Source organism: Anopheles coluzzii, chromosome 3, assembly GCF_943734685.1.
Source record: "Anopheles coluzzii chromosome 3, AcolN3, whole genome shotgun sequence".
Lineage (NCBI taxonomy): Eukaryota > Metazoa > Arthropoda > Insecta > Diptera > Culicidae > Anopheles > Anopheles coluzzii.
This window is the reverse complement of record NC_064671.1, coordinates 12,547,263-12,573,790: the sequence shown is the minus strand read 5'-3', so window position 1 is coordinate 12,573,790 and position 26,528 is coordinate 12,547,263. Positions and strand designations below refer to the sequence as shown.

The 26,528-nt window shown below is 45.6% G+C and overlaps 4 protein-coding genes across 7 annotated transcripts in view; 1 reads left to right on the top strand and 3 right to left on the bottom strand.

Annotated features, from left to right (window-relative positions):
* Positions 1-9,978, bottom strand: part of LOC120957904 (serine/threonine-protein phosphatase 6 regulatory ankyrin repeat subunit A) — a 52,403-nt gene extending 42,425 nt beyond the window's left edge. The window contains exons 1-2 of one of the 2 annotated variants that reach the window (XM_040380346.2): positions 8,929-9,978; positions 6,926-7,543 (exon numbers count right to left, since the gene is read on the bottom strand). In XM_040380346.2, the coding sequence (XP_040236280.2) occupies positions 6,926-7,417 (492 nt within the window). In that variant the 5' untranslated portion in view covers positions 7,418-7,543; positions 8,929-9,978. The remainder of the gene's footprint in view (positions 1-6,925; positions 7,544-8,928) is intronic. The other variant, XM_040380344.2, reaches the window with a different exon arrangement.
* A 4,703-nt stretch (positions 9,979-14,681) lies between these two features.
* LOC120957580 (medium-chain acyl-CoA ligase ACSF2, mitochondrial) lies at positions 14,682-22,291 on the top strand. The gene is made up of 6 exons (XM_040379855.2): positions 14,682-14,956; positions 16,780-16,996; positions 17,257-17,385; positions 20,689-20,909; positions 20,981-21,343; positions 21,410-22,291. Exons 1-6 carry the CDS (start codon positions 14,898-14,900, stop codon positions 22,203-22,205), a joined length of 1,785 nt encoding a protein of 594 aa, XP_040235789.2. The 5' UTR covers positions 14,682-14,897; the 3' UTR covers positions 22,206-22,291.
* On the bottom strand, positions 17,392-20,682 carry LOC120957581 (CLIP domain-containing serine protease B15-like). The gene is made up of 5 exons (XM_040379856.2): positions 19,207-20,682; positions 18,686-19,120; positions 18,174-18,606; positions 17,908-18,104; positions 17,392-17,831 (listed from the first exon to the last, which is right to left on the bottom strand). The coding sequence occupies exons 1-5, from the start codon at positions 19,433-19,435 to the stop codon at positions 17,419-17,421; spliced, it is 1,707 nt and encodes a 568-aa protein (XP_040235790.2). The 5' UTR covers positions 19,436-20,682; the 3' UTR covers positions 17,392-17,418.
* Positions 22,292-22,601: 310 nt separating the features above from the next.
* LOC120959635 (uncharacterized) overlaps positions 22,602-26,528 on the bottom strand; it is a 154,401-nt gene continuing 150,474 nt past the window's right edge. For all 3 annotated transcript variants that reach the window (XM_049610263.1, XM_040383196.2, XM_040383197.2), the window contains one exon: positions 22,602-26,462. In XM_049610263.1, coding sequence (XP_049466220.1) covers positions 24,893-26,462 — 1,570 coding nt within the window. In that variant the 3' untranslated portion in view covers positions 22,602-24,892. The remainder of the gene's footprint in view (positions 26,463-26,528) is intronic.

Sequence of the window (26,528 nt, the reverse complement as noted above, 5' to 3'; positions counted from 1 at the left end):
ACTACCACCGTACTAGGGGGGGAACGGGCGGTTCGCCAAAGGTGAGACAGTTTTGCATACTTTACGCGGCAATGTATCCATCGGCGGAAGTGAAAATTCAAATGCTTTCTTTGCTATTACTATTTGCACGCTGTCGGCGGCCATTCAATGGCGTGTGAAGTGCGTGTCAATTGTTTCTAGTAGAGAGGGGGAGGGGGGGGGTGGGGTGAGGAAACACTAGTGTAATGGAGTGCCCTAGTTAACAGCGTGAACTGGTGCAGTACAACTTGCAAAGCACAGGGGTAGAGGATACAGACAGAAGGGTAGTGAAATAAGATATGTTACTTTAGTTTTCACAACTATTGCATGAGTTTAAGACACCTCTACAATTCATTGTTTTAAGCGTAGGGTCAAAAACCGTCTTGTTAGTAAAACAAATACATAGGGAGTGAAGGAATGCGGAGTCAAATGAAAGTCAGTTGTTATTAGAAAAATAGCAAATACGAATCTTATAGGCTCTGCTGACAATTATCTTCTTTACCTTGCAATGAACGTATTTTTTCCGAATACTATTTTTTCACGTTAACAAATTTATATCATTCTTTTTCTTGCTTTTATCTATTTTGATGGCCTAAATGAACATCAGGACACTGGCTGTGTATTACAATTTACATACTCTATGTAACATTATCATAAATGAAATAATTGAATTAAACATTTTTTGCAAAAGTGCACAAACCATTGGTCTTTATTCTTCCACTTCTTGTTATTATTGATACAATGAAATATTCTTTCCTATTATTCTTTGGCCTAGTTTTGAACGTGATTTCTGATGTACATGGCATTCCACCATACAGAGCCTCCCAGAGGTTTTTGAGCTTTTCCCACGATTTATAGACATCGTGTCATAATTTATGATACAAATGATAAATTTGGAAAAATTTTGCAATATACCATATACAAAAAAACGAGAAGCATCTAACAATTCTTTTGGGATACAGCCAAAAACTCTAGAAACCCCATGAAAACCTAGCAGATTTTCACTCTGAGTTGCAAGGTGTAGATGTTTTGGTTTGTCCTTTGCTTGTGCCAAATCTTCATTTAGTTTAAAATGAATAAAAAGAGAAACGGACAAGTCTTGTCTAAATCTGTTATGATGATAAAGAGATTACATATACTCTTAGAAGAATAACTAGTCGATAGTAATCTAATACGTGTGAAAAATTGGATATTTTCCTTAAATCGAATCAAAGATTTATCTTAATTATACTTATAACACCGCAATTGAATTTTTATTGAAAAAATACTTCCTTCCACTACAATGCTTCTACATTACGCAAAGGCCGACACCCGAATCCGTAACAGACTATCTGGAATATGCGAATAGCACGGATAATGAGTCAACGGATATTCTTAATTAGAAATTCCAGAGTTTTTTTTTATTTATTTTATATTTTTATAAGAAATACCCAATTTATATTCCAATTTATCCAATATATATTATTAATATTTATTTCCAATAAGAATATTTCAAATTTGCCATGAAACATAGTGTCTCACAATGTGATCTGATTAACCGTTTTTTTCAATTATCCTCTTCAGAACTCAATGTCACTTTTGTATTGAAATGTCATTTATCAACAGCACGGATAAACGGACAGCCGGATAAAAGGAACTCGGATGAACGGCTCTCCACTGTATGTATTTCCTTCTATTCTATTTATTAGATCATGTTGGTTGATATTGCTATAACAGAATATTGTAGTTTCAAAACTCAGATAAGATTATGTTTCATTCCAACATACGAGAGAAAGAAGAATAATCAATTATTTGTTTCAATATGTTTAGGTTACTTTTGTACAGCACATTAGACTACAATAATTCTTGTAATTATCATTTGCAATCATTTACATGTGCTATGGCTCAATGTACTTTAAGACTAATTCTATCAATTGAGAAGTGGAAGTAAATCCTAATGGGAATGAATAAACATTTTTAAATGTTTAATGGCACTTATCTAAGAACTAGTAATGAGCAGTATAACAAAGGTATAACAATTTAATTACTTAACTTTATTAATTTACTTTAGTCTTGCCGATTAGACGTTACATTCCGTTTGGATGATCAATGATCCCAAATAGACTATTATTTAGTCTTCAGTTTTTTATAGTTAAGTATTGCATTAAAAAAAAACATAACAAAATATTCAACCTGTTAGAAATGTAATTCACAAGAGGAAATAAAGCGTTCCAATGGCAGTTTACATGCATTTCCTTACGCCAAAGCATATAATAAAATATTAACGCACAACTTCAACCAATACACATCCGGGCGATGGAGCAACTGTGCGAAGCCCTACCAATATACATTACCCACAGGCTGTCCTATCTACCAAACGACAGCGCATGTGACAAATCGTCCAACAACGGCAGCAACTTCCCCTCGGAACGCCTATTGACGCGGGCGAGAAACTGTCGGAGATTTAAATGAATCCACACGCTAGAAATCGATTCTCTCATCAGTTGGGAAAGAATCAAGTTCGTGTAAGAATAAACGGAATTGCTTCAGCTCATTTTATGTTAAAAAAAAAGCGATTCGTTCTCCACGTCGTGCGAGCTGGGCAGTTTGTAACTTTATGTTACTGCTCCTTTTCAAGGCCGTCGCTCGCCTATCGTGGTGCGAAATTCATTAGCATTTCTATTTTAATCAAATTGCCAAAACCAGTGTTCCAGTGTGTTGGAAACGGTTAACCTTCATCTTCTCATCTTGTGGACGGTTGAAGTCAACGGAAGGTTGAACAACAAATCGCAAGCCACACGTACACCATCCATCCATCTCCATTAGGCGCCTGTGTATGGCATCGAACACATCAAGCTCACCGTGGTTAAGCTCACCGGTTAATCGCGCACAAACACCCACAGCTTGTAATCATAATTAAAACATAATCAGCAAACCTTCGCACGGGTCAATCGCTCGTTCCGACACGGTCCACAGCGAGCTGTCCGAGCTCAAGGGATAAGAAATAAAACGTCAAGTCGATAAAAAAAGGAAACAGATTTCTTACGTACCGCGGCAGAAAAGGTAAGAATAATATTTTCCGCTGTTCCATTTAAAGCTTTCTAGGCATGACATTCACCAACAACTTCTACCACTACTGCAGGCAGATATGGTGCAGTTTTGCTGCACTTTTATGACCATTTCCCTCTCCTACAAGGGCACTGAAGTGGTGTGACCTTTTCACCGATAAAAATGGCCTTTCAATCTAGAGTGGTCATATTTTTCTGCCATTTCTTATTTTCCTTGGTCCGGTTTAGTCCGCTGCTCCGATAAGAAGGTCATAAGATGCGGTGCGCTATATCAAGATATACCTTTTTTTTGGTTAAGTCCTTTCTTTGGACTGCAGGCAAATATGAAACAGTCATAAAATAAGGGCCCACGAACACAGCACAAGGCAGTAGAGAAATATGTTGTACACTGGAACTGGCCGATTGCAATCAGTTTCACCCGAACCAGGCAACCTCATTGCGCAACCGGATAAACGGTCACTTCAATTTCTATGTTTTTTTATATTAATTGCACACTGGAAATGATGGCTATTTGCAAGCGAACTAAAATTAGCTCACCATGAGCATGAAGCTACAGCCGCATTTGAGGTCATTCGATGTACCGCCGAGCCGAGCCGAGTTGTGCCGAGCGGCAATAGCAATAATGGAACACTTTTATCATCTTACGGCCACAGCACATTACGACCCCCGTCGTGTGATCTGATTTGGGTGACGCATGCGATGCTTTAATTTCGCCAACATATTTAGCTCCAGTTTCGTCCGCCCTGGCTCCCCGACATCCATCATACCCAAACCTGCCAATTAGCTGGTGGTCGGTCCGGTTCCTCGGCTTTATGATTGCCGATTAAAATAGCCCTACCAATTAACGAATTCGTGAATACACCGCGTCTTACACGAGAGCGAGACGCTCCGAACCGAAAGCAAGTCATATCAAATGACCCCTCCGGCCTCCCCCCTTCCCTTCTCTAGCCATGTATGGTGTACTGGAACGGGAAAATTGTTTCTTTTCATCTACTTTCCGCAAGAAACAATAAGCGTCGTGCGTGTGTTCGTACACCGCGACAAGTATGACCGGGCCCAAAAACCGCTTCTCATCGTACACAATACCGCCGCCACTGATGCGTGAAGCAAAGGACCCGCACATTTGCATGTAGGTTTGCGCCATTTTCTTCGCGTTTCTTCCTTCCACCCCGCCCGGTGGTGCTGAAAACGGTAGAGGAATCATTTTCCAACGGTCGTTGGAATAAATTTCCTAGCCCCTTGCGAAGGAGTGAACGTTGCTCGCATGTGAGGTGACCAACGCTACGCGAGCAACGGGACTATAACTTTAATCGAAACTGACCAGTGCCACCAGGTGGCCGGCCGGGGTTCGGGTCATTCGAACGAAAGCTACGGTGGACTGGAGTTATGTGTCGCCATGTTTGCGAAACCAATAAATTCTTTCCGTTTCTTTTTTTGGTTTACGGGGTAAAGGAGCCTTACATTCTGTCTTTAGGCTTCTCGACTGTGGTCAACAGGAGGACGACTATGTGGTGCTATTTTCGCAGCACGGGCGTGGGAATGTGGAAACCGGCGACAGTTTAAAGTGATTGCGCAATCAGTCGAAAATAGGTTTGCGGTGTTGAAAAGGATAGAGGGCCTGTCCCGATTGGTGGAAGGAGTAGGGGAAAGGTCAATGATCAGGAAATTATTCGGGAAGCACCGTTTGGAGCAACGGTCAATAAAGGTAGACATTGGGAAAAGCACACATAAAGGAGGTTCATGGCGAGTGTTTTCAGATTTAGTAAGGCTATCCTATGGGTATTGTGTGCCTAAACTAGTTACTAAACATTTATTCATGTTCTTATGCAATATATTAAAAATTAGTGAAATAAAAAAAAATAATATATTTTGATACAAAACTCCTAATATGGATTTAAAATAAATTAAGGCTTGAATTTACAAAATTTATGCTCCATTTCCTGTCTATTTATATACCTTTCTAAGCGTCTGTGATCGCTGGATATGGCATTAGTATGTATATAATAGAACCATAATGAATATAATTGGGCCAGTATCTTGGATATAATAGAAGCCCTGTGATTATTCTTGAATGTTTTAGTTATTTTATTTTATAAGCATTGAAATACTTCATCAATCCTTATAAGAACTATCAGTAAACCTAGATCAGGTTCTTTAACCTCCTACTATTTTACTATTAATAAACCCTACCTTGAGATAAACTACCAGTAAAGCTCACTCAAAAAGCTTAAGTTCTATGTCATATGCAGTAATTATCCGAAGCACGCTATCGTACGGGATCAAGCACAATAACGTATCTAGAGTGTTTATTTATTTATTTATTTATTCATTTATTTATTTTTTAATTTTTTATTATCTTATTATTCAATATCTTTTCATAAATTTGATGCAACATACTTTTCAAATATTGGTGAAATTCTAAAAGAGCACCAAATGTATCAAAATATTAAAACATTTTCAAAATACAAATGGAGGAATCAAATTTAGAAGAATCGCGTACTGCACATTCGCGTAAATCGAGTATCGCTTACTGCGGATAATTGCTGTACTCAGGAACGAAAATTTAAGTATCATCGAGTTAATCCTAAACAGTTTGATTATATTTTTACCGTGATTAAGGAATAGAATAGAGTATTTTGTTGCAAATTGTCCACTAGACAGATATTTGATCTGCATTCAACGAATTGTGAATCCAACAACTGAAACTCGTACATTGCACAGTACTCGTACATTGTTGAATTCACTGTCGAAGAGAATTCACTACAGCACCGTTACTTTAGAAGAAACAATACATAGGATCAGTTAGACAGAAAGGTTTTGTTTTTACAATTTTTTTACGAAACATGACATTAAAAAATGATCATTTTGGCCTTGACTCTCTGTACTCATCAGGTCATGGAATCAAGGTGCTCCAGGAATTGAATGTCTAAAACATTATTCCACGTCTCAACATTGCGTTGCTTGTTTTGGACTCTATATATAACTCGTCTTGGACTCTTGACAACTCATACATGAGTAAGACTCTCACAGAGGTCTTGAATCTGCCCTCATGGTAGCTCGTTTCATTATTTAGACCTTTGGGTTGGAAAGCAATTTCGTCTCTGAATTTAATCATGTCCAGGTAGTCCGAGATAAGCAGTGTCTCTTATACGCAAATTCGGAGATACGCGGTGTTCTAAACTTGACAGTTCTTTGAACAAATTGTACTGATTTGACACATCAATTATGAAATGCAATATAACTTCCCTTCTAAAAAATCCTTAAAATATGTTCAAACTTTTAATAGTTGGTTAGAATCATATCAAATCATTAATTTATAAGCCAAAATCTCCCCCTACATTCAAAATTAAAAGAGAAGTAGCTACATTTGGTCCGGAGATCGTGTGATTCGACTTTCGCAGAAATTCGAGATACGCAGTTTCCTTTCGGTCCGCATCAATAGCGTATCTCGGAAACAACCTGTACTTCAATTTGTTGTCGAGCGTACAGGTCCAAACATGTGACATTCTTTCTTAGCATTTCAGAAAAGCCGTACATTTCCTTTACACGAGGTACGAGGTTTTACTCATCAAACTGTTTTAAGCATTACAAAACTTGGAGGAATATTTGACATGCCGCAGCTAATCCAACACGACACTGTCGATACGCCTACCACAGGTTTCCCTGTCGAGAAACGACCGCTGCTTAGTTAGTGAGTACTAAGTAGCTCCCAATGACTGACTCACTCACCACAGCGGCAAAGTTTGTTATGAAACATTTCAAAAGTTATTACGCTTTTACGAAGGCAGCTAAAGGACTTTCCTTTTCCCACTTCACAATAAATTTTAAAACCACCCCTCCCATCCTCCACAACTACTTACCGGATCGAGCACCCCGGCGAGCGGGGTTTGATTGGAGTCGTCCCCGCCGGCGGCGACCGCCTTTTCCAAGCCTTTCAGCACAGCTTCAACGGGAGCCCATTCGCTTTTCATCGCCAGATTAAGAACCTTCTGGGCACCGTCGCGGACCGTCGCACCGGCACTGCCAGGCTTCGGCTGCGATGGCTGCTCAGTGTCGGCCTTATCCGGCTTCGCTTTGTCACCGTTGGCGGAGGCGTCATCCTTGGCACTGCCCGGCTCACCCTCCGCCTTACCGCTGGCTCCCGGTGCGTCACTATCGCTGGGCTTTCCTTTCGGCGGGCCCTTGCCGCCCGGTCCCTTGCCACCACCACCGCCACCGGCCGTACCGCCCGGTCCCTTACCGGGGCCACCACCGCCGGCACCACCCGGAGCTCCGGGTGCAGCCGCTCCGGCACCGGTCGCTCCGGTTCCACCACCGCCGGCCGTAGCCTGCGGCTTTTTGGACTTATCCATTGCGAGCTACGAACTACTTTCCCGCTCGGTTTTCGGCCGTGAAGTACGAAGAAGTAGACTCTAACCGCGCACGGAACCGATCCACGACACGTACATTTCGTTCACTGCCTATTCAAACCGCGAGCACTGGAAGGAAATACAAGCACATTAACGAGCTATTCAAACATCTTCACACAAAACACACGCATTTTGTTCACCGGAAAACACTTCTACACATATGAAACACTAAAATACTTCCACAAAGCAACCGCAACCTTTAACTAAGCGAACACAAACCCCTAGCCGAACAATTTGTCCCACTAGCGTAGTTTATTGATTCAGCAACCGCAACAGCAACAGATTTGTGCTGAGAGTCCTTGACATGTGCTGGATTTGTTGCTACCACTTTTCTACTTTCCACGGCATTTCCATCGATTTTCCTGAGCCACGGCTACCGACCGAGTATTACGCGGGGCAGTCGCACACCATGTGCCGCGTTCTATATGTTCCGCGTGTTCCCTTTTTACTGGTGGACCTCTTTAATGTTGTCCGTGTGGTGCTGTATAAATTCCAGAGGAGTCCGAGTACTTCAAGAAACGGGGAAATATCTTTTGAAACGAACGCACAGTCAATTAAGAGTTACTTTATCACATCTAACAACCTATCTGAAGTAAGATGTCACCACAATGAGAAAACATCATGCTCAGTGGAGTAAACTACAACAGAATAAACACTTCACGCGATGTACTACAACTTCATTACAACTCGCCGTTTGCGAATATCTGCCCTCGCGTAAAGCTCCCAAACGGTGGCACGACCCAACCGACGTTGTGGACCCTTATCTTACAACCCCCCGTTGAGGCACCCAGCAGCGCCGAATACCTGCAGAGACACGCTCGCCCAATTAAACTATCTACAACGTGACCGCGAACGATTAAAGTAACACAACTCGAAGGACCTCACGTGCTCCAACACAAACCCCTTCGAAGAAGGTGTTGAGTAGGACCGGTAGCGAGCAGCCCACTCCCACTAAACACACACACACACGCACACACACACACTCAGATGGAGAGACCTCCCTTTGCAAAAGGGGACCTCCAGACCACGCGAGCGGACACACTCGAACGGGCTCAGCAGCACAACCTTTCCCTAGCACAATCTCAACCAAAATAACCCACGAACACGAGGCTCTCGGGGACTGAAGCTACGGTCCCCCTCAACATCTAATTAACACACTTTTGGCACCACAATACACTTGGACTCCTTTGCTTTGCGGTTCGGCTCGGTACGGAGCAGAGTGGTTTCTTTGTGTTTTCGCTGTTCGCCCTCAAATGTGTTCTCTCGGTCGGCAGTTCTGCTGACGACAGCTGACGAAGACGAAGAGCTTGCGGTCCGAAATGCGGTCTCCAAATTCCATTCATGTACCCACACACACACACATACACACTCCGGGGAGTCTTTGCTCCAACGGACTCCTTATGTAACAGTCGCACTCACTCACTGACGCGTGGTTTTGGTAACGATTAACCTACCGAACACACTGTGGTTAGGAGGGTCACACTACTAAAGCAACCACGTGAAACTCTACGGCAGCGCTACCACTCCAAAGGGGATCAAAACTTTAACAGACCCTTCCAAAAGCTCGCCCAGAGAACAACACTCTGTCTGCGGAAGAATTTCTGTCTTCAACTCGGCTCTCAACTCTCAGCTGTTTATCCCACGCTTCTCAGCTAAAGATCCCGCCAGCGCCAGTCGCAATCGGTAAAACCTTTCGGTCCAACGTTTCGAACAGTTCTGCTCGCCAACCGCGACTGCCTGCCGGAGCGTACTGGTGGTCTGAAAGGTTTCAGCGAAACAGCGCGATTTCACGCTTTCGTTCCGCCCCTCGTGCCCTGCGTATATCCTTCACCACCAACCTGCGCCATCTACGCGAAGGTGATGTGAGCTGTACATGACGAGGCACCGGTTTTCGTATGTACCTCCGAAACACATATATCGCTCCACACACACACACACATTGAACGCACCAGCTACTAACACCATGCCGTGACCGTTTGGCGTGTACTAAAAACCGTGGCCACACACTACCCTCCTCCACATACACACAGGAAATGATTTCCCACAACGGCGCCTTCGTCTTCCAACGATTTTCAGGACCTCCGTTTCGTCATCGTTACCAAGCTACCAACACACACACATACACACTCCGCCCGAGGGTAAGAGCTTCAGCTAAACCACATAAGAAACCACAAATTACACGACCATGATCCACTCCAACTACTGCTACTACCCGACCCGACGGGAGCTTGCGGGAGTTGTTTTTCGCGTCCAAACAACATTGTGTATCCATCGAACGGCGGCGTCCGTGTGTGGGGCCGTGACGAGACAACATCGAAGGCTCGTCCGTTTTGCCCGGGGTTTGACAAACTGATCGTGGCGTTTTTTTTTCCTTTTTTGGGGAAATACCGGTCACCATTGACTACCGGAAGTGTTGCGTGGAAATTCCTGCGTGACCGAATGTTTGTAACCTGTAAGCTGGAATGTGCTCGCTATCTCCCTATCTCTCTCTCTCCCCGATTGCGATTGTTTTTGGGGTGAAGTAGAGCCTATCGGGATTCAAGTAGATCCTGGAGCATTACAATTCTTGATAAAGATCTTGATAAATCTGCCAACAACTTGCTGCAAAGGACCCTCTGCTGGTTTGAAAGATGACAGAAATCCAGTATTTGAAATGAGTAGACATTACTGGAATTACAAAGAGACTGGTAGTCATAGATGTTCATGTAGTTCAATCTATAGCTAAAACTAATATCCTATTAACTTTATCATTTATATCATTTCCTTTTGTACCCACAAATAACTGTACAACAGCTTAGTTTTATCCCCAACTCTTTCCTATAACTCACCTGTCTATTTCTAGTATCCTATATCTATATCCCCACGTTGCTCACCAACCGCTAGCCCGAATGTTGCAGTCTTCGTCTGACACTACCCACTGCAACTGCAATTGCAACTGCACCTAACACAATCTCGCTCACTCTTTCCGTTCGTTATTCGCGATGGGTTTCTCTCGCTCACCCGCCTGCCCTTGCATAGGAAAGGGCTTGGCGGTACATTCCAGCACACAATTCGCACACCGTTTCATGTGCCCAGGAAGGGCACTGGTAGTACAATTTTGGCCGTTACGGCCCTTACCGGTCGAGCATAATTTGCATAATCGATTCAGTATGTACTTTTTCGCCGAGGGATTTTTAATGTTGTGTTTGTGTGTGTGTTTGTAACGGCCGCTCTAGCCGCGTGGCACGTCATGCTGGATGGATGAATGTGTTTGAAGAAATACAAAAAGGGAGAGAGAGAGAGAAACAGTGCTGAACCTTCCGATGAACTGCCACGACCTCGAACATATGGCCGGTCAATGCGTTTTTCCATTGGTGGCGAAGGTGTGACCAAAAAAACATACATTTTGATACCATTTCGCAAGCGAAAATTGCTTTGCGCTCGCCGGACAAATGAAGCAATTATTTGCAAGGAAAGCTAAACTCTATTCAAAATTTCCCAAAAAAAGCGAACGAAGTTGCTGCTTTCCTTTTTCGAGCGTCCTTCCGCCCGCCAAGACAACCACGATACGCACAATAAAAAGGACGACTTGTGCGTTACATTGCGTCCCGGTTGACGGCAACCCAACACAGGAACCTGGGCGATGGGATTTATATTTTGTTTAATCGAACTATTTGTAGACCGTCCACAAGCGCTCTAATCGGGGCAACGCAAAAAGCATCTCCCTCCTCTATTCGAGCATATCCATGCTATTATGATCCTCCCAACGGAAAGCCATTCGACCCAGTCATGCTTCATCGTCGTCCCCCTTTTTGAAGCCGTGCAATCGGGAACCGAGGGTGAAAGTGTTTTGTTGTTATGCGTATCGCGTGGAAATTGTTTGTCAAAATATGTTTACAATCAGCGGCGGCAGGTCGTGTGCTGTTCGCGCTGTAAGGAGAGGACGCTTCTACGCTTGTTACTATCTACCGGCAGGCGGTTCGTGCTTCCTTACTCCGCGAGACCTTATGCACACGACCGAAAATGCAAATACCAACACATTGTAGCGGGCGTTGTAAGACACTCACACCACGCCGCGCTTTCCACGTTGCTTAGTTGCTAGGGAGTTACGTTTGGCATTTTCCGACAGAGGTTTGAGTTTGGGTTTGGAGGTAAGAGTTGGTGCCGTGACTTACTTCGTTCTAAAAAAGATGTAAAAGTATTCGAAAATGGTGAAAGACTTTAGCTCATGGTTTTGGCGTCGGTTTTTGAGTTCAAGGTACAAGGACCTTAAAATAATAAACGAAAACTTAGTTTATACCGCTTCTTTGAAGATCTGCTGGACTCTCTAAGAAGTGTACGACCCTTGCCAGTTTCAACTCTAAATTCTACCAATTCCTAACTTGTATTTATTCTTGTATTTGGTACAACGTCCTAAGCGGACATACCGGCCTGTTAGGCTTTCGAAACTTATTCAGTACCACACCACCAGATAGTCAGTCCATGATGGTCCATATTACTGTTGAATTTCTTGGAATCTTTCGTTGAAATTCATTCAAACAAATCTATAAAATTCATCAATCCATTAACATTCATACATCTCCAGGGATTTGTGAATCTTGAGAGATGTATTATTTTAAAAATATTTAATTTGCGCGATCCTATAATACAGTGGTTAACTCGCACGACTTAACATCATGCTCATGTCTCCTAGTAGCTAAACAAACTATTCGGCTCCGTGGTACTTGCCAAGAAGTCTCGAAAGCCTGTATAGGCTGGCGTGGTCATGATTCTACAGTAGGTTGCTACGTCAAGAAGAAGAAGAATGAGAAGCTCAAGTTCTGAAGCTCAATCTTTGGAGAACTATGAATCCTTTGAGATTAATGAATCTCTAGAGATTCGAGATCTGTAAATCTTTGAGATTATTGATATTTGAGATCTTTCCTATTGAGATTCAGATTCATAATGAGATTCAGATTAAATAATTTCAAAGATTCATTTAGAAAAAAAATCTGAATCAGATTTACTCACCACCAGTCCATATGAGGCTTGAGCCCATGACAGTTGATGACTGTACCTCGGGACCACCCTTCCAATTGTTATGCTAAACTTCCTAATTAATAATAAATAATTATGATACCTTGTTGGTGTTGGTGTTAACTCTTGCCTAATAATAATGATAACTTGAAGTGTTTAAGCTACATTAACTAAGCTCAACCCAATAACATCAAACAACTATCAACATTGAAGTAAAAAAAAAAAACTTCGCAATAATTGCGTTGTATTCAAACGTCAAGCCTCCAATCGATCTTGAAAATCCTGATTAGATACGTTTCGACTATCCAACTATTTATAAATCACCCCGCACTTTCTCAAGCACCGTATCTTCGTCATCATCATGTATTCCACTACAAAGCCATCGTTAACCCCAATTTCCCGCCTCCTCCCAAAAGGATCAAAAGGTACATCCACGGTACAAAGCAAATCGCAGGTATGTGTGTCTGTGTGTGTGTATTGCGATTCGTTCCGCAGAACTGCATGTAAAAGGATACATTGCCTGCCTTGCACGCAAAAGGAGGTCACGGGGTGAAGTGAAAAAAACGCCCGAAAAATCCGAAAAGCATATCAGCGACTACAGAAATCATCAACCCACCCATCCATTGTGTCCCATTCATCGCTGCCAGACGATAAGAATCCTTCGCCAAGGCAGCCAATCATCGTGTGTAGACACAGACACACACACACACACACCCAAACACATCAGCAGCCGTAAACCGTGAAAGAAACCACCGCCATGCAGGTCTGAATCCTTGCTCGATGAAGCGTCCTTTCTGGTTCGACGAAAGCTCCTGGCTCACACGGGTAAGAACGCGCGACGCGACTGGCAACAGACAGACAGACGCAGCGAGTGATTTGGATGCGATTATCGTTCTATTAGCCAAGCCCCCCGTGGGGGGGGAAGTTTGATCGTTTACTATTTACCATACATTCGGTGGACGGTGTAGTTGGCAAAACAGAAACACTCCAGGACGATTTAGGGGACTTTCGTTGGGTTTTCCGCACGCTCATCCTGCACAAAGTAGGACATTCTCTTACGGCGTAGTTGAGAACAAGTGCAAACAGGTCTCGAACGGGGTTCAATCATACCTTTTGCGTAGACAAGGAGACCAGTGCAAAGGGTACTTTTTAAGGGATGTATCCAACAAACCAAAGTTTTAGAACGAGACCTTTAAAAAGACAAATAGCACCACCAAGCTAAGCTGGTCCCACGTCGTCTAGACAAGGTTTATAACGTTTCGTTCCATGCCGGCTACATCCAGGCCAGGTTATCGCTCTTTAGCAGGGACTTTTTGGTGTGTGTCGTTGTTGTTTGCTCACCCGTTTTGTTTGTTGGTAGAGGAGCGTTGATTTTGGCAGTTTTCTCAAGCAATTGCCCCTTTGGCACCCTAGGATAACGTTGTTTTCTACTCTTTATCTTGAACAAACGATCCTTTACCCAATGTATCGGTTTTTTTATAACCCCGTTGCTGGGCACTTGAGATGTTCTGTTTTTTTAGGTAATATGATAAAAAAGCAAACCTTCTCCTGCATAGAAAGAGGTGGCGCTTATGCTCTAGCTTTTACAATTCTACCCGCGATCGTCTACGTCAATGATCGTGCTTTCGTTTTCAATAGGGGTTTTTCTGTGTACAATTCGCTACCCGTTTTGTGACCGATCGTGTCATAAACCGTTCCAAACCGTTATCGTACCTGCCCGGCAAACTGGTTCCGTACCTAGATCACGCTTTGACCTTAACTGAATTCCTAACGATCGTTGGACGCCACAAAAAGTAGAAGAGCGCTCGCGTTCCCATTGCCAATTCGAGTGAATAAACAATCGCCCAAGAGGCCAGTTCTGGGGCTGACTTGTTAGATAATCAGCTGCGTTTGGAGTTGATGTTTGCACACACACAAGTACACACAGAGAAGTGCTTGTAAACAATCTTATCAAAACAGCCGGTAAGACACAGTTTGTCGGTCGGTCGGCATCGGACGCTTCGCCACAGACCTAAGGACGGCTCTATTTTTAATAAGGGGGGCCGGTTTCTTATTCAAACCACGGGAGGGTGTTCTTCGCATTTCGCTCAACTCCATTCAACTTTACGACCGCCGATAGCGCGTATATTAAGAACCCACCGGGGATGGGGTGATAAGAAAGGGCACGCCATTTATGACGCGCCGTCTGATAGTACTGAAACTGCAACGATTACGCGGCGCGTTTAGTTAGTCGGTGACTGCCGGTGCGCGAACAGCAGCTCCCTCGATTACAACAAGTGGTTACGCGTTCGTCTGTCACTGTACGCAGCCGGACACGCAATTACGTGAAAGTGCAACGGTGCATCAAAACTGCAGTGTGTTTGTGCATTTGACCTTGTTGCTCTGCGCGCGCGCTTGTGTTTCCGCCTTTTTTGACGCTGCAGGCATCATGGCATCATTACGTTTGCTTGCCCATTACCAATACCAACGTGCGGCTTGGTACAGCAGGTAAGGGGTGAAGAGGTTTGCCCAAGCCCAACGATCGACGATCGTTAGTGACGGATGGGTATTGGAGGGGTGTTACACATCATGCTCATGATCACAAACGGGCAGCATGTACAGTGATGCCGACTGCCCAGCAAGCTGATGTTTGTCGATTGAATAATTCTGTCTATTTTGAATGTGTGTATGAGCTTGTCAGCTGAGAATAACTGAAAATGGTGCTAATTGAAAGAGGAAATAAGTGCACAAGACATAGGCGTGCGTGAGGCAGTTTTGGATATATATTCGATTGAATTGTGATGATGTTACGTTGCATATTGTTGTTATTAAACACAACTTCCCCAAGTCTTAAACGAGCAAAGAGTATTCCTTCTTTCAAGTGTAAGCTAACGAACTGGCAATAGCATTGTCATCGTAGTGCAGCGTACTAAGTGCTAATTGAAACATACTAATTGAATAAAAATTGAATGATGATGTAGGGTTAGGGACATTGCAATGATACAGTCGTTGCGTGTATGGTAGTGGTCGATGTCTATGATGGGTTCGAATTTTGCATCGACATAAGCCATCCTAAGCCAGGGTGACATTGCGTTAGGCCATATATGAAAATAAGAAAAAAATAATGTAACGTTAGGACATTTTCTATACATTTCCAAAAAGTTGTATCTTTTCTAAAGTTCACTCGGTAGTAATTATATTGCACGAATTCCTAAGCCTAAAGATTGAACTTCATAAACAAGAAACAGTTTACTCTCCATAAGTGAAAAACAAGAATTCTGTTTTGTGAATTCGGATGACTTAAAAGAGTAAGAATTGATTTTTTCTAAATTTAGTTTTTTGTAAATCATTATTGTGTATAACTTCTTAAGAGGTGTACATTATCTACCCTGTCAGTTGAATGTGTGTCTGCTGGTTGCATTGCTACACAGTGAAGTGAAGTGTTTCCCAATCGGATCTTCTTCACATTGAAAGGACTGGGAGCTACAAACATTACAATGTGTATCCCTTTCAACATATAGCATGTGATATTATATAGTCAAACATTGTCTATCAAAATACTTCTATTACTCTGAAAAGCTTTAAATATTCGCACCCTGCTGACTGCTGGAGGATCACGTTAATTATTCAATAACGTTTTATAATAGATTTCATTGATAATTAATTAATTTAAGCCTATGAGTTGCACAATTTTCATTGATTTTTTACTTGTTTTCCGACACTTTTTGGATGCTTCCCATTTTTTTTTTTTTTTTTTTTTTTTTGGATTCGTACCACGATTTATTGAGCGTAGGACAGTGCTCTTGAAATTTTTTAATTGATTTTCAATACGTCAATGTCAATAAATCGTGAGATGAGTCCAATACAATATGAGAAAAAATCATGGGAAACCCTGTATCAGTAACATTAAGATATATAAACGATAGCTAGGAGAAGAAGGGGACAATTTTAAAGGCTTTATAGACTTAATTGGGGACCAACAGTGCCACTGTCGTCAAGTTATACGATCTAAAAATATACCCGCGCGTGGGTTCAAATCTCCCTTACCTAGGACACTAATCAGCTACAGATAACTAAGGTAGGGCTCGACCAACTGCGATCGTTATGCCTCATAACGAAGAATAAGTAATATAGATAAGGAAATAACTTTGCGATAAATCCGTTTAATGGGGGATTGTTTAAGTGCAGGATATTTTACATTAAAACAAATGCAATTTTCAATCTTTAAGTTGACGAAATAGCCACGCTTACATCAGCCTACATATGATCTTACTATCGATTATAATCACCCTGATTTAAATTTACCCTACAAACTACCTCGCTCAAACTAGAGTCCTACAATCAATCCGCACCCAATCAACGGACGCCACTGGAGTAGCGCACGAGAAAGCCCAAAGCTACGTCCACCATATCGGCAGCAAACCGCTGGTCTATCGCAATGTCGGCCAACATCTACGCCTGGCCGCGGAACGGTTCCCCAACAATGAAGCGATCGTGTCCTGCCATGAAGCCGGCGCCAGGCTCACGTACGCTGCCGTCCTAGACAAGGTAAGCCGCTTACCTACTGTTCTGGACACATACACACACACACACACACACAGACATAGGCGTCGACAGCTTAATTAAATGCCCGAAATGCCCGGCGGCTCCTTCCGTTTCGTCCTGCGAGAGCCAATTAAGATCAATTACGCCCTCGGACGAGGACACACTTTTGCCCCTAATTTACCATAAACTTTCCTCTAGTTTTTTTGCGAATGAAACTTCACCTCACCTTTCTCTCCTTCTGTCTCGTTCGCGTTCGTGCACAGGTAGATCGGCTGGCCGCCGCCTTCCATCAGCTCGGTCTGCGGCAGGGCGATCGCGTCGGTATCTGGGCGCCGAATGGGACACTCTTCTACCTCACCAATCTGGCGGCGGCGCGTGCCGGCATGATCACGGTAAGCATAACACGGCCTAACGGCATTTGCATTCTACGGTCTCAGGCTCGAGACAATCCAATCGACGTACGGTGCCACCGCCGTGTACACGTCCGGGTACGTCTCGAGACACTGTTTCGGGCCGAAGGAGAGCAATCCGTACAGGACGTACCGCTCGCTCGGGCCCACGACCTGTACCGATTGGAGCGGTGTGGCGGCCATGTTGAACGTGCAAACGCCGGCCGATGGATTGTCCCGGCGGATGCAGATCTGGCCGTACGTTTTCTCCAGCGGCACGTCCTGGTCGTTGTACGCGTCCTGGCAGCCGACCGATTCGATCGAGCTCGGGAAGCTCCGGTACAGGGTGGTACTGGTGCTGCGGGCCAGCCACCCGGTGCGGATGTAGTAGGAGGGTTTGTGCGACTTCAGGGCGGTCGAGAACGGTAGACAGATCGGTTTGATGTTGTCTAGTGAAGCGAACAAAAATGAAAAAAAAAATATGTTTAAGAAGAGCAAACACAGTTGGGTGTAGTGACGACTCACCTTGATTAATGTTCGCTTCCTGCTGCAGCCGGATCAGTGCCAGATCGTTCGCAAACGCTGGATTGTTGAAGCCGGGATGGACGATTATCTCTTCAATCCCGACCGCTTGCACCGGTGGCTGACACTCTTGCCTGCCCTGGACGAACGCACAGTCCGGATTCGTTACCGTATCATACTCTCCCAAGCGTACGCCGAGACTAAGCAGAAAAGGAAAGATACATTAGACACCTTCCGAACATCTTTCCCCGCTGGTCCCCTTAACTCACATTTGATTCGCATTCGACGAGAGCGACACACACTGTGCCGCCGTCAGCACGTAACGGCGCGTGATGAGCGTCGCCTGGCACAGCACCCGCCGCTGCCCGGTAGCACTCTGCACGTACTCGATCACACCCAGCCACGGGTAGCCTTGAAAAACTGGTTTCCCATCTTCCGGCGTGCCCGGGTAGCTGTTCGCACCGCACACATCGAGCGCCAGCAGCTGCTGCTTGTTGATGACCGCCGCCGAGTACGGATTACTCTGCGTGCCGCTCGTGTACCGATTGATCCAATCGAGGTACGTGGCCACATCGCTAAACCCGGCAAAGTCGGCCGACTGACAGTTTTGCCCACTAAACGACACGATCCCCCGGATGTACCAGCGATTCTCGATCTCAAAGTACATGCCGCCGCCACTGTCACCTCCACAGACCGTCGTTCCTGTTCGAATTTAGAGAAAGAAACAGGTTAACAGGCTCATCAAATTTGCAAGCTTTTAATCTTAAACGAAGAAGCTCACCATTGCGAAACCCGGCACAGAACACGTTCCGCGTCAGCACACGCCCGAACAGATTCCGATTGCTCTCCAGGCACGTTTGTGTATCGACGATCGGCATGTACGCCACGCGCAACCGATCCGCCACCTCGCCGATCTCCGTAATGCCAAACCCAACCACCGTACCGACGCGCCCGATCAGCTGCCCAATGTCCGTCCGGGCCCGGTCCCACAGGCAAACCGGCTGCACGTACTCCGTAAACCGAATGTCCGTCGCCAGCTTGATCAGCGCAATGTCGTTCCGCACCTGCGCCGCACTGTACTCCTCGTGCACGATGATCCGCTCGGCCTGATGCTCCTGGGTGTGGCTTTCCGCCGCGTACAGGTACGTCCGGCCAACCTGCACCGACAGCCGGTCCACCGTAATGACGCCCTGATTCAGCTGCACACAGTGAGCAGCTGTCAAAACAACAATCGTAGTAACCACAGGGGCGTAGTTGGTGTGTGTGTGTGTGTGTGTGTGTGTGTGTTTCGGTCGGTCTTACCTGTTAAGATTGTGTTCTGATTGATGATGGCACCACCGCACTGATACATGAACGAGCGCTCGATTCGATGGAAGATGGCCGCGTGCCATGGCCACTGACCGGAAATCGCATCCTCACCACCGAGAATAAGCTTCGCGTAGTCGACCTTACGCTCGCCGCACCCCTGGCCCAGCACGGAATGCACTGCTGTCAACAACGCAGCAAACAGCACACCACGAACAGTCGCCATGGATACCCAGTCGGATGAACGGTTCGGTCACAACTGAGCGACGAAAGAGTTGGCACGCTGTAGATGATGGTCGCCAAATTCTTGATACGATAGCACAAAACCTGTTCTCCTCCTGGTCTGGTTCTGGTTTTGGGGGAATTCACGCTCGTCGCGTGTTGTTTACAGTTGTCTGCTGACGCAATCGCTCAGCAGGTGAGACCCAACTCTTCCTTATCGTCTGGGGAAGTCTCGCTTTTTTGGGACATTGATCTTTGGATCGTTCGTTGGCGCTAAAGAGTGAGAGTGTTTATCTCTATGTCTATCTCTACAAACAAGTTTTGTTACTTCCTGGCTTCTGGGATGGTCCCTTGCGATATGAACTGAACCAGATCCACGATCAATATTTAGACCAGAATAAAACAAAATTAGGAGCGAGATGAGTTCAGGATCAAATCCAAGAATGTGGATTAAGTACCGTTAAGGATTAGGTATCAATTTCGGGAGTGGTATGAAAGCAGGATTAGTTCCAACACCAGTATGGCTTCAGAATCAGTTCCGAAACAGGTATTAGTTTTAGTACTAGTTTAGGGTTGGGATATATACCAGAAATAGTATGGGTTCAATATCAGTTCCAGGATCGGTACAGAGTCAAGATCAACCATAGATCCGATATAAATTCAGAAATAGTTTCCAGGATTTTCAGGAACCTTATGGGTTTAATATCAATTCTAGGACCGATATGAATTTGAGGCATGTACAACGACTGCTGAGGGCTCAAAATCAGTCCCATGACCAGTATAAGTTATTTCAATTCTATAACCAGCAAGTGTTTAGCATCAGTTACAGCTGTGCTCTCCAACCTTTCTTAGGATCTGACTTAGCACTGACCACTTGTATGTGACCAAATATTTCGCGGACCACATCTGTTTACGCCACGGATCACAGATTGAAGACTACTGAGTTACAGTACCGATAAGAGTTAAATATCAGTTTCAATATTAAGTTCAGTTCCAGAAAAGGTATTAGTTCAGGATCAGTTCCAGGAACAATATGGATCCTAGAACTAGTAATGCTCTACAATCAGTATCTATTGATGTACCCTGCGGAATGTAGATTGGCTCCTGTAAATTCAGATATTCAGAATTCAGATATATAGTAAAGAAAAACTTTCGCCCTCACCCAGGATCATATATGTACTCCCGAAATTGATTTGGAAGAAGCCATGTGACCAAAAAAACTAGTAAAAACAAATATATTTTACCACTCTTTTGCAGGTTGGCATCAACCCAGCCTACCAAGTGCCGGAGCTGGAGTACGCACTGCAAAAGGTCGGTGTGAAGGCGCTCGTTGCTGCGGAAGGCTACCGGCAGCAGAACTACTACGGCATGATCTCCCACATTGCACCGGAACTGGCCTCCTCCAAGCCGGGAGAGTTAAAGAGCAAAGCACTACCCGAACTGTCCGCCGTTATCATTGACAGCCAGAAGAGTATACCGTAAGTTGGGATGATACGATCCTCCTTTGTACGCAAGGATAGTCTAACTAAATGTAATCCCACTCTTTCAGTGGTGCCATTAAATTCAGCGAACTATTTGAACTACCCTCGGAGCAGGCCATCAGCAAGATTGAGATGCTGCAGTCCAAGGTCATGCCGGACAGTGGCGTCAATCTGCAGTTCACGTCCGGCACAACGGGCCACCCGAAGGCGGCCCTCATGTCCCACTTTGGGTTCGTCAACAATGGCCTACACATTGGCAACAGGAACGAGATGGATCAGAAGATGCATCGCCTCTGTGTACAGGTTCCCCTCTTCCATGCGTTCGGAATGGTCATCGCAATCATGGCGGCCCTTTCATACGGCTCGACCCTCGTACTGCCAACTGCCGGGTTTAAGGCGGCCGATTCCTTGGCTGCCATTGTACGGGAAAGGTATGAGAGTGTAAAATGGAGGGCTATGTGGCTGTTATAATTGACCTCCTCTCCGCTTCATTCCAGATGCTCCATCATTCTTGGTACACCGACCATGTACGTGGACCTGGTGCGGCGGATCGTCGAGAGTGGAGCCAAGCTCGACACGCCCGAAATTGCCGTCACCGGTGGGGCCACCTGTTCGCCCAAGCTGTTCGCTGACATCAAGCACACGCTGGGCGTGCGGAAGGTAAAGACCGTGTTCGGCTTGACGGAAACGACGGCCGTCATCTTCCAATCCCTGTTTGAGGAAAGCCCCGAGGATGTGCAGCAAACGGTCGGCCACGTGACGGACCATTACGAGGCGAAGGTGATCGATCGGGACGGGCATATCGTACCGTTCGGGACGGCCGGCGAGCTGTGCGTGAGGGGCTACGGTACGATGCTTGGCTATTGGGGTGACGAGAAAAAGACGAAGGAAATGATCGACGCGGATCGGTGGTTGCGCACGGGCGATCAGTTTATGCTGCGCGAGGATGGTTACGGGAAGATTGTGGGCCGGCTAAAGGAGGTCGTTATACGCGGTGGTGAAAACATCTACCCGAAGGAGGTGGAAGACTATCTGAACACCTATCCGAAGATACTGGAGGTGCACTGTATCGGTGTGCCGGACGAGCGTACGGGCGAGGAGCTGTGTGCGTTCGTGCGGCTGAAGGATCCGGAGGAGACGATCGATCGGGAGGAGATTAAGCGGTACTGCGAGGGCAAGCTGGCGTACTACAAGGTGCCCAAGTACGTGCGGGTGCTGAACGATCTGCCCAAGACGACGTCCGGGAAGGTGCAAAAGTTTAAGCTGGGGCAACTGTTCGCCGCGGAACGGTAACGGGTTACGGGCGTTGTACTAAAAATGGGAATTTTTTTGGAGTTGATACACATACTTTTAATAAAGATTTGATTAAGTTACACTTATTTATAACTTTTTAAATTATTTTGAAGAAAGAATATGAACAATTTTTTGAGCAATAGTAATTTTAATTTAAATGTTCTAAAATCATACGAGCAAGTCTGAAATATTTCATGAAACTTTTCGCTCAAAACTGCAAATTTCAAATTTTGAAATGTTGCGTACAAGAAAACCGTTGGCTACGAGTCATGTCAAGTAGCTAAATTCAACTACAATCCATCCAAAAGACAGAAAGGAACGGATATTAAACAAAACAAAAAAGGGTCAAAATTTCGGTCTCTTTTTTTAAATAAAAATGACAAAACAGCCATAATATTCATTTTGCAATATGCATTACAGTTTGCATTAATCTGTATTTTAAACTCAAATGGATCATCGCAGTTTTGCTTTTCTCTCGGGATTTAGCTCTCTCTCTCTCTCGGCTGCAGACCCATGCAGGTGCAACCTTTTTGCAATGGAGTTTGCATTTGCAAGACAATCAAGACAATCTTTGCTATTAACACATTCGGCTTTGGGTTAAATTATTCACTTGTTTTGTTTTGTTCTTTTTTTTATAGAATCTGAGTAGTAGATAAAGTTTACAATAAGGGGGCTTTTTCTTTCAATCTCTCTCTTTCTCTCTCTCTCACACATATTTTCCAAGAAACTTATGCACTTATACCACATTCATGTTCAGCTTCGTTCACTATTTACCAAACCAGTAATTGAAGTAGTTGAAGAACACTTTCATAATGTTGGGTGTGTTTTGCATGTATGTGTGTATGTGTGTATGGTGTTTAGTAGTGTTTATAGATTGTAATCGTAGCTCCTTCCATGTAAACGCTCGTATCGTCTCTAAGTAAGGGAATGGAAAATTTCATTTCCCAACAAATTATTACACTTTATTTTCTACCGTTTTCTCTCTCTCTCTCTCTCTCTCTTTCGTTTTCTTACGGATTGCGCCTACAAATGCTCCACGCTACTTGTCCACTTCAAAGTTTTATCAGCAAACCAGGTCCCGGTAATGGTTACCGCGATCGGACAAATCTACGTTCCAAAAAATCTACAACACGAAACCAAACCACACGCGATCGTCTCGCAGGTTTGCGTTCGCTTCTTCCACACAACTCAACGCACTGCCACGGGGCCGGCCGAATGTGAGTAGCATTAAACCCGACCATCGACGACCCAACAGTGCTGTGAATTGTGGTCACAAATTTTACAAACAACATAACAGCGTAACAAGTTAAGGGTTAAAGGTTATACAGTGGAAACATATACACATAAAGATAAATGGGGAAGAATCGTTCTGCATTGTCCAGTGCTTAAGGTTAAAAAAGAAAAACACGATGTCGCGTTGCGAATGTCACGTTGCGACCCAATTCAAGGTTATTCGATCAAAGGAGAGGAGAGGGAAGTAGGAGAGAAGGGATACTAACAATGGTTGTGGTTTTAAATTTGTTTTGATTTAATCGCTACTACTATACACCTAAGCTATGGTCCGGAAAGAACACACATACTAATTCGCTCAACCTTCTTTAACACAATGTTTCGCGTCCATTGAGACAAATATATAGCGCTGCTAAGCGTTTGCAGTATTTTATACAGACACGCACACACACAGAGCGTGAGGGTCAGCGATGATCCCGATTGAAGGATTCTTCCCAAAGACGATCGGCTTCTAACGACAGTTTCCATCCAGACAGACAGCGATTGATCGAGGACATCGAGCAAGCGGGAGCCTCTTTTGCCATGGCAGAGCGCGAATTGCAGCTTTGTTTTTGCACACGAAGACAGGCTTAAATCTAATCCGAACCGAAGTGGAACCAACACACACCCGCCCACAAAAAAAAAAATCCAAAGACAATCTGTTCTCATTTGCAATTATGTATCTCGCACTCTCTGTCTCTCTCTGTTTCTTATTTTCTTCGATTAAATAGTCTCTTCTCAGTAGTGTGATGCCATTATTAGTAGTAACAGTAGTATTTAATTTCCGTGTGTGTGTCGTAGCTATCTCGTGTGTGTGTGTGTTTGGGTTTTTTATATATATAAGAGTGGGGAGAGGTTTTCGCGCTAATTCTATTAACGACAAATTAAACGACTGGTAATAATAGTAGGACACTAAACAAACTTACGCGCTAAACAAAAACATAGGGAAATATTAATCATCATAACAACTAATAAGCAACTCGAGCAACTCTTGAAGTTTTTCTTTTTGTAAGGTGATGAGAACCAGAAGTACCTAACCTAACATCTAACCGAAGCCTTAACACGCACACATTCGATTGTTTGCATTTTTGCTGTTTTTTTATCGCTCGAATCCGATCGATCCTCAGATCGGTTTTCCGGAAAACAGAAAATGCAAATCACGTGAGCGGAATCATTATGACCCGCGCTTTTTACCCGTCGTATTGCGTGGAGGAAAAGGGAGGGCAAACGGGAAGTATCGTCTCCCACCGTATGTTTCACACCGTTCGTCTCTCGCGCCACTGCGCCGATCGGTGTACCGACTACTCTTAAAGAATAATGTGTTTCACTTTTGTCGCAATGGTCGCCCCCCCTCCCTGCTGCTGCTCTCCCACGTGCCCTCTCTGTCGCTGTCCGCCCTAAAAACTGTCGTCGTCTTGTCATACGTTCGATTCCGACCCGGGATCGCCATCCTCCGACCAGCTCACCTCCATCGGCGTACCGTCGTGCGGCTCGTCGCCGCCCCCGTTCAGGCTGGCCACGATCTTCTTCATCAGTGCGTCCTCGAGCGAGACGTTCGAATGGCGCCGCCGGTGCTGGGACGGATGCTCGTCCGACGAGTTCGCCGCACCCTCCACCGTGTCGTCGTGCTCGTTGTTCATCCGCTCGCTGCTCCGCTTGCCACTGTGCAGGGGGCTGTTGTCGTGGCTGCTGCTGCTGCTCCCCGTCGCCGACGATAGGCTGGCCTCGGAGATGCAGGACGAGGACGAGCCCGACGACGACGTGGACAGCGCTTCGTCGTCCGAGTTGGAGCCCGATACGAGCGCCTCACCCGCTCCCTCCTTCAGCGCACTGCCGGCATTGCGCGTAAACTCGCGGCGCTTTTCCCGCGCCGTCAGCCCGCCCCCACTGCCGGACGCCTTGGCCGAACTGCCGCCGCTGCCCCCCATCAGTGCGGTCGTGTCGCAGGTAATGAGGCCACGGTTTTCCTTGCTCTTCTTGAAGTGGGGCGTCTTGTCGCGGTGAAAGATTTCGACCGGCGGATCGGCAATGTTGGCATCGCCGGCACCGTTCGGTGGGCAGCGGGCGAACGGACTGTCCGGTTCGCTCAGAAACTCCGTCTCCTCCAGGAACAAATCTTTCGCCCGGTTGTGGTGCTGCTGCTGCTGCTCGGTGAACGGTTTGCCCGTGCCGATCAAATCCAGCTCCTCGGTCAGGTAGCGCTTGTGGGCGTAGGGGGAGCTGCTGTACAGTGGCTGCTCCTTCCACGACGAGCCCGGCAGGTCCACCATGCGCAGCGATGGTTTGCACGGAACGCCCGCCGGCGGGCAGGGCGATGCCGAGGCGCCCGAGTTCGAGCGCACGATCTTCTTTGGTGGTTCGGCCGCCTTGATGCTGACCGACTTGGAGCGCAACCGGTGGGACGGGGCGCCCGAGTGCGGTGGCTTTACCGCGGCCGCCGACAGGTCGCTGGAGTGCTGCTTCAGGATGGAGGCGGCCGAGCTCGACTGCTGGATGCCGCTGGTGGTTTGGTTCAGGCCGGCGCACTTTGGCCGCTTGGCCACCGAGTCGTACGCGGCGCTCGAGCGGAACGACCCAGCCCGGCGGACCATGCGCGAGGCCGACACCTCCGGCGGCTCGTCGTCGATCTCGAGCACCCACGAGACGGAGTCGCTCTTCTCCACCATGCCCTTGATGACGGGCGAGGTCGGCGGGGAAATGTCGTCCATGTCGAAGAACCGGTCCGAGCAGCTCGACCGCGACTGGTTGTGGCTCAGCTGGTGCTGGTGGTGCGAGACCGACTGGTCCAGGCTCGATTTCGTCGCGTTCATCATGAAGCTGGAATTCTCGTGGTAGCTCTTGGACAGCTCCGCGTACGCTAGCGTGAACTTTTCCGAGTTTTGCTTGAGCCGCCACTGGAGCTCCTCGTTGTGCAGCGACAGCCGGCTCTTGATCTTCGTCTCCTGGTTTAGGTTGTCCTGCAAATGCTTCAACTTTTGCTGCAGCTCTCTGTAGGGTAGGACAAACGAAAGAAAATGAACGAAAAATTAGTATAAATGCAAACAAGAAAGCGCA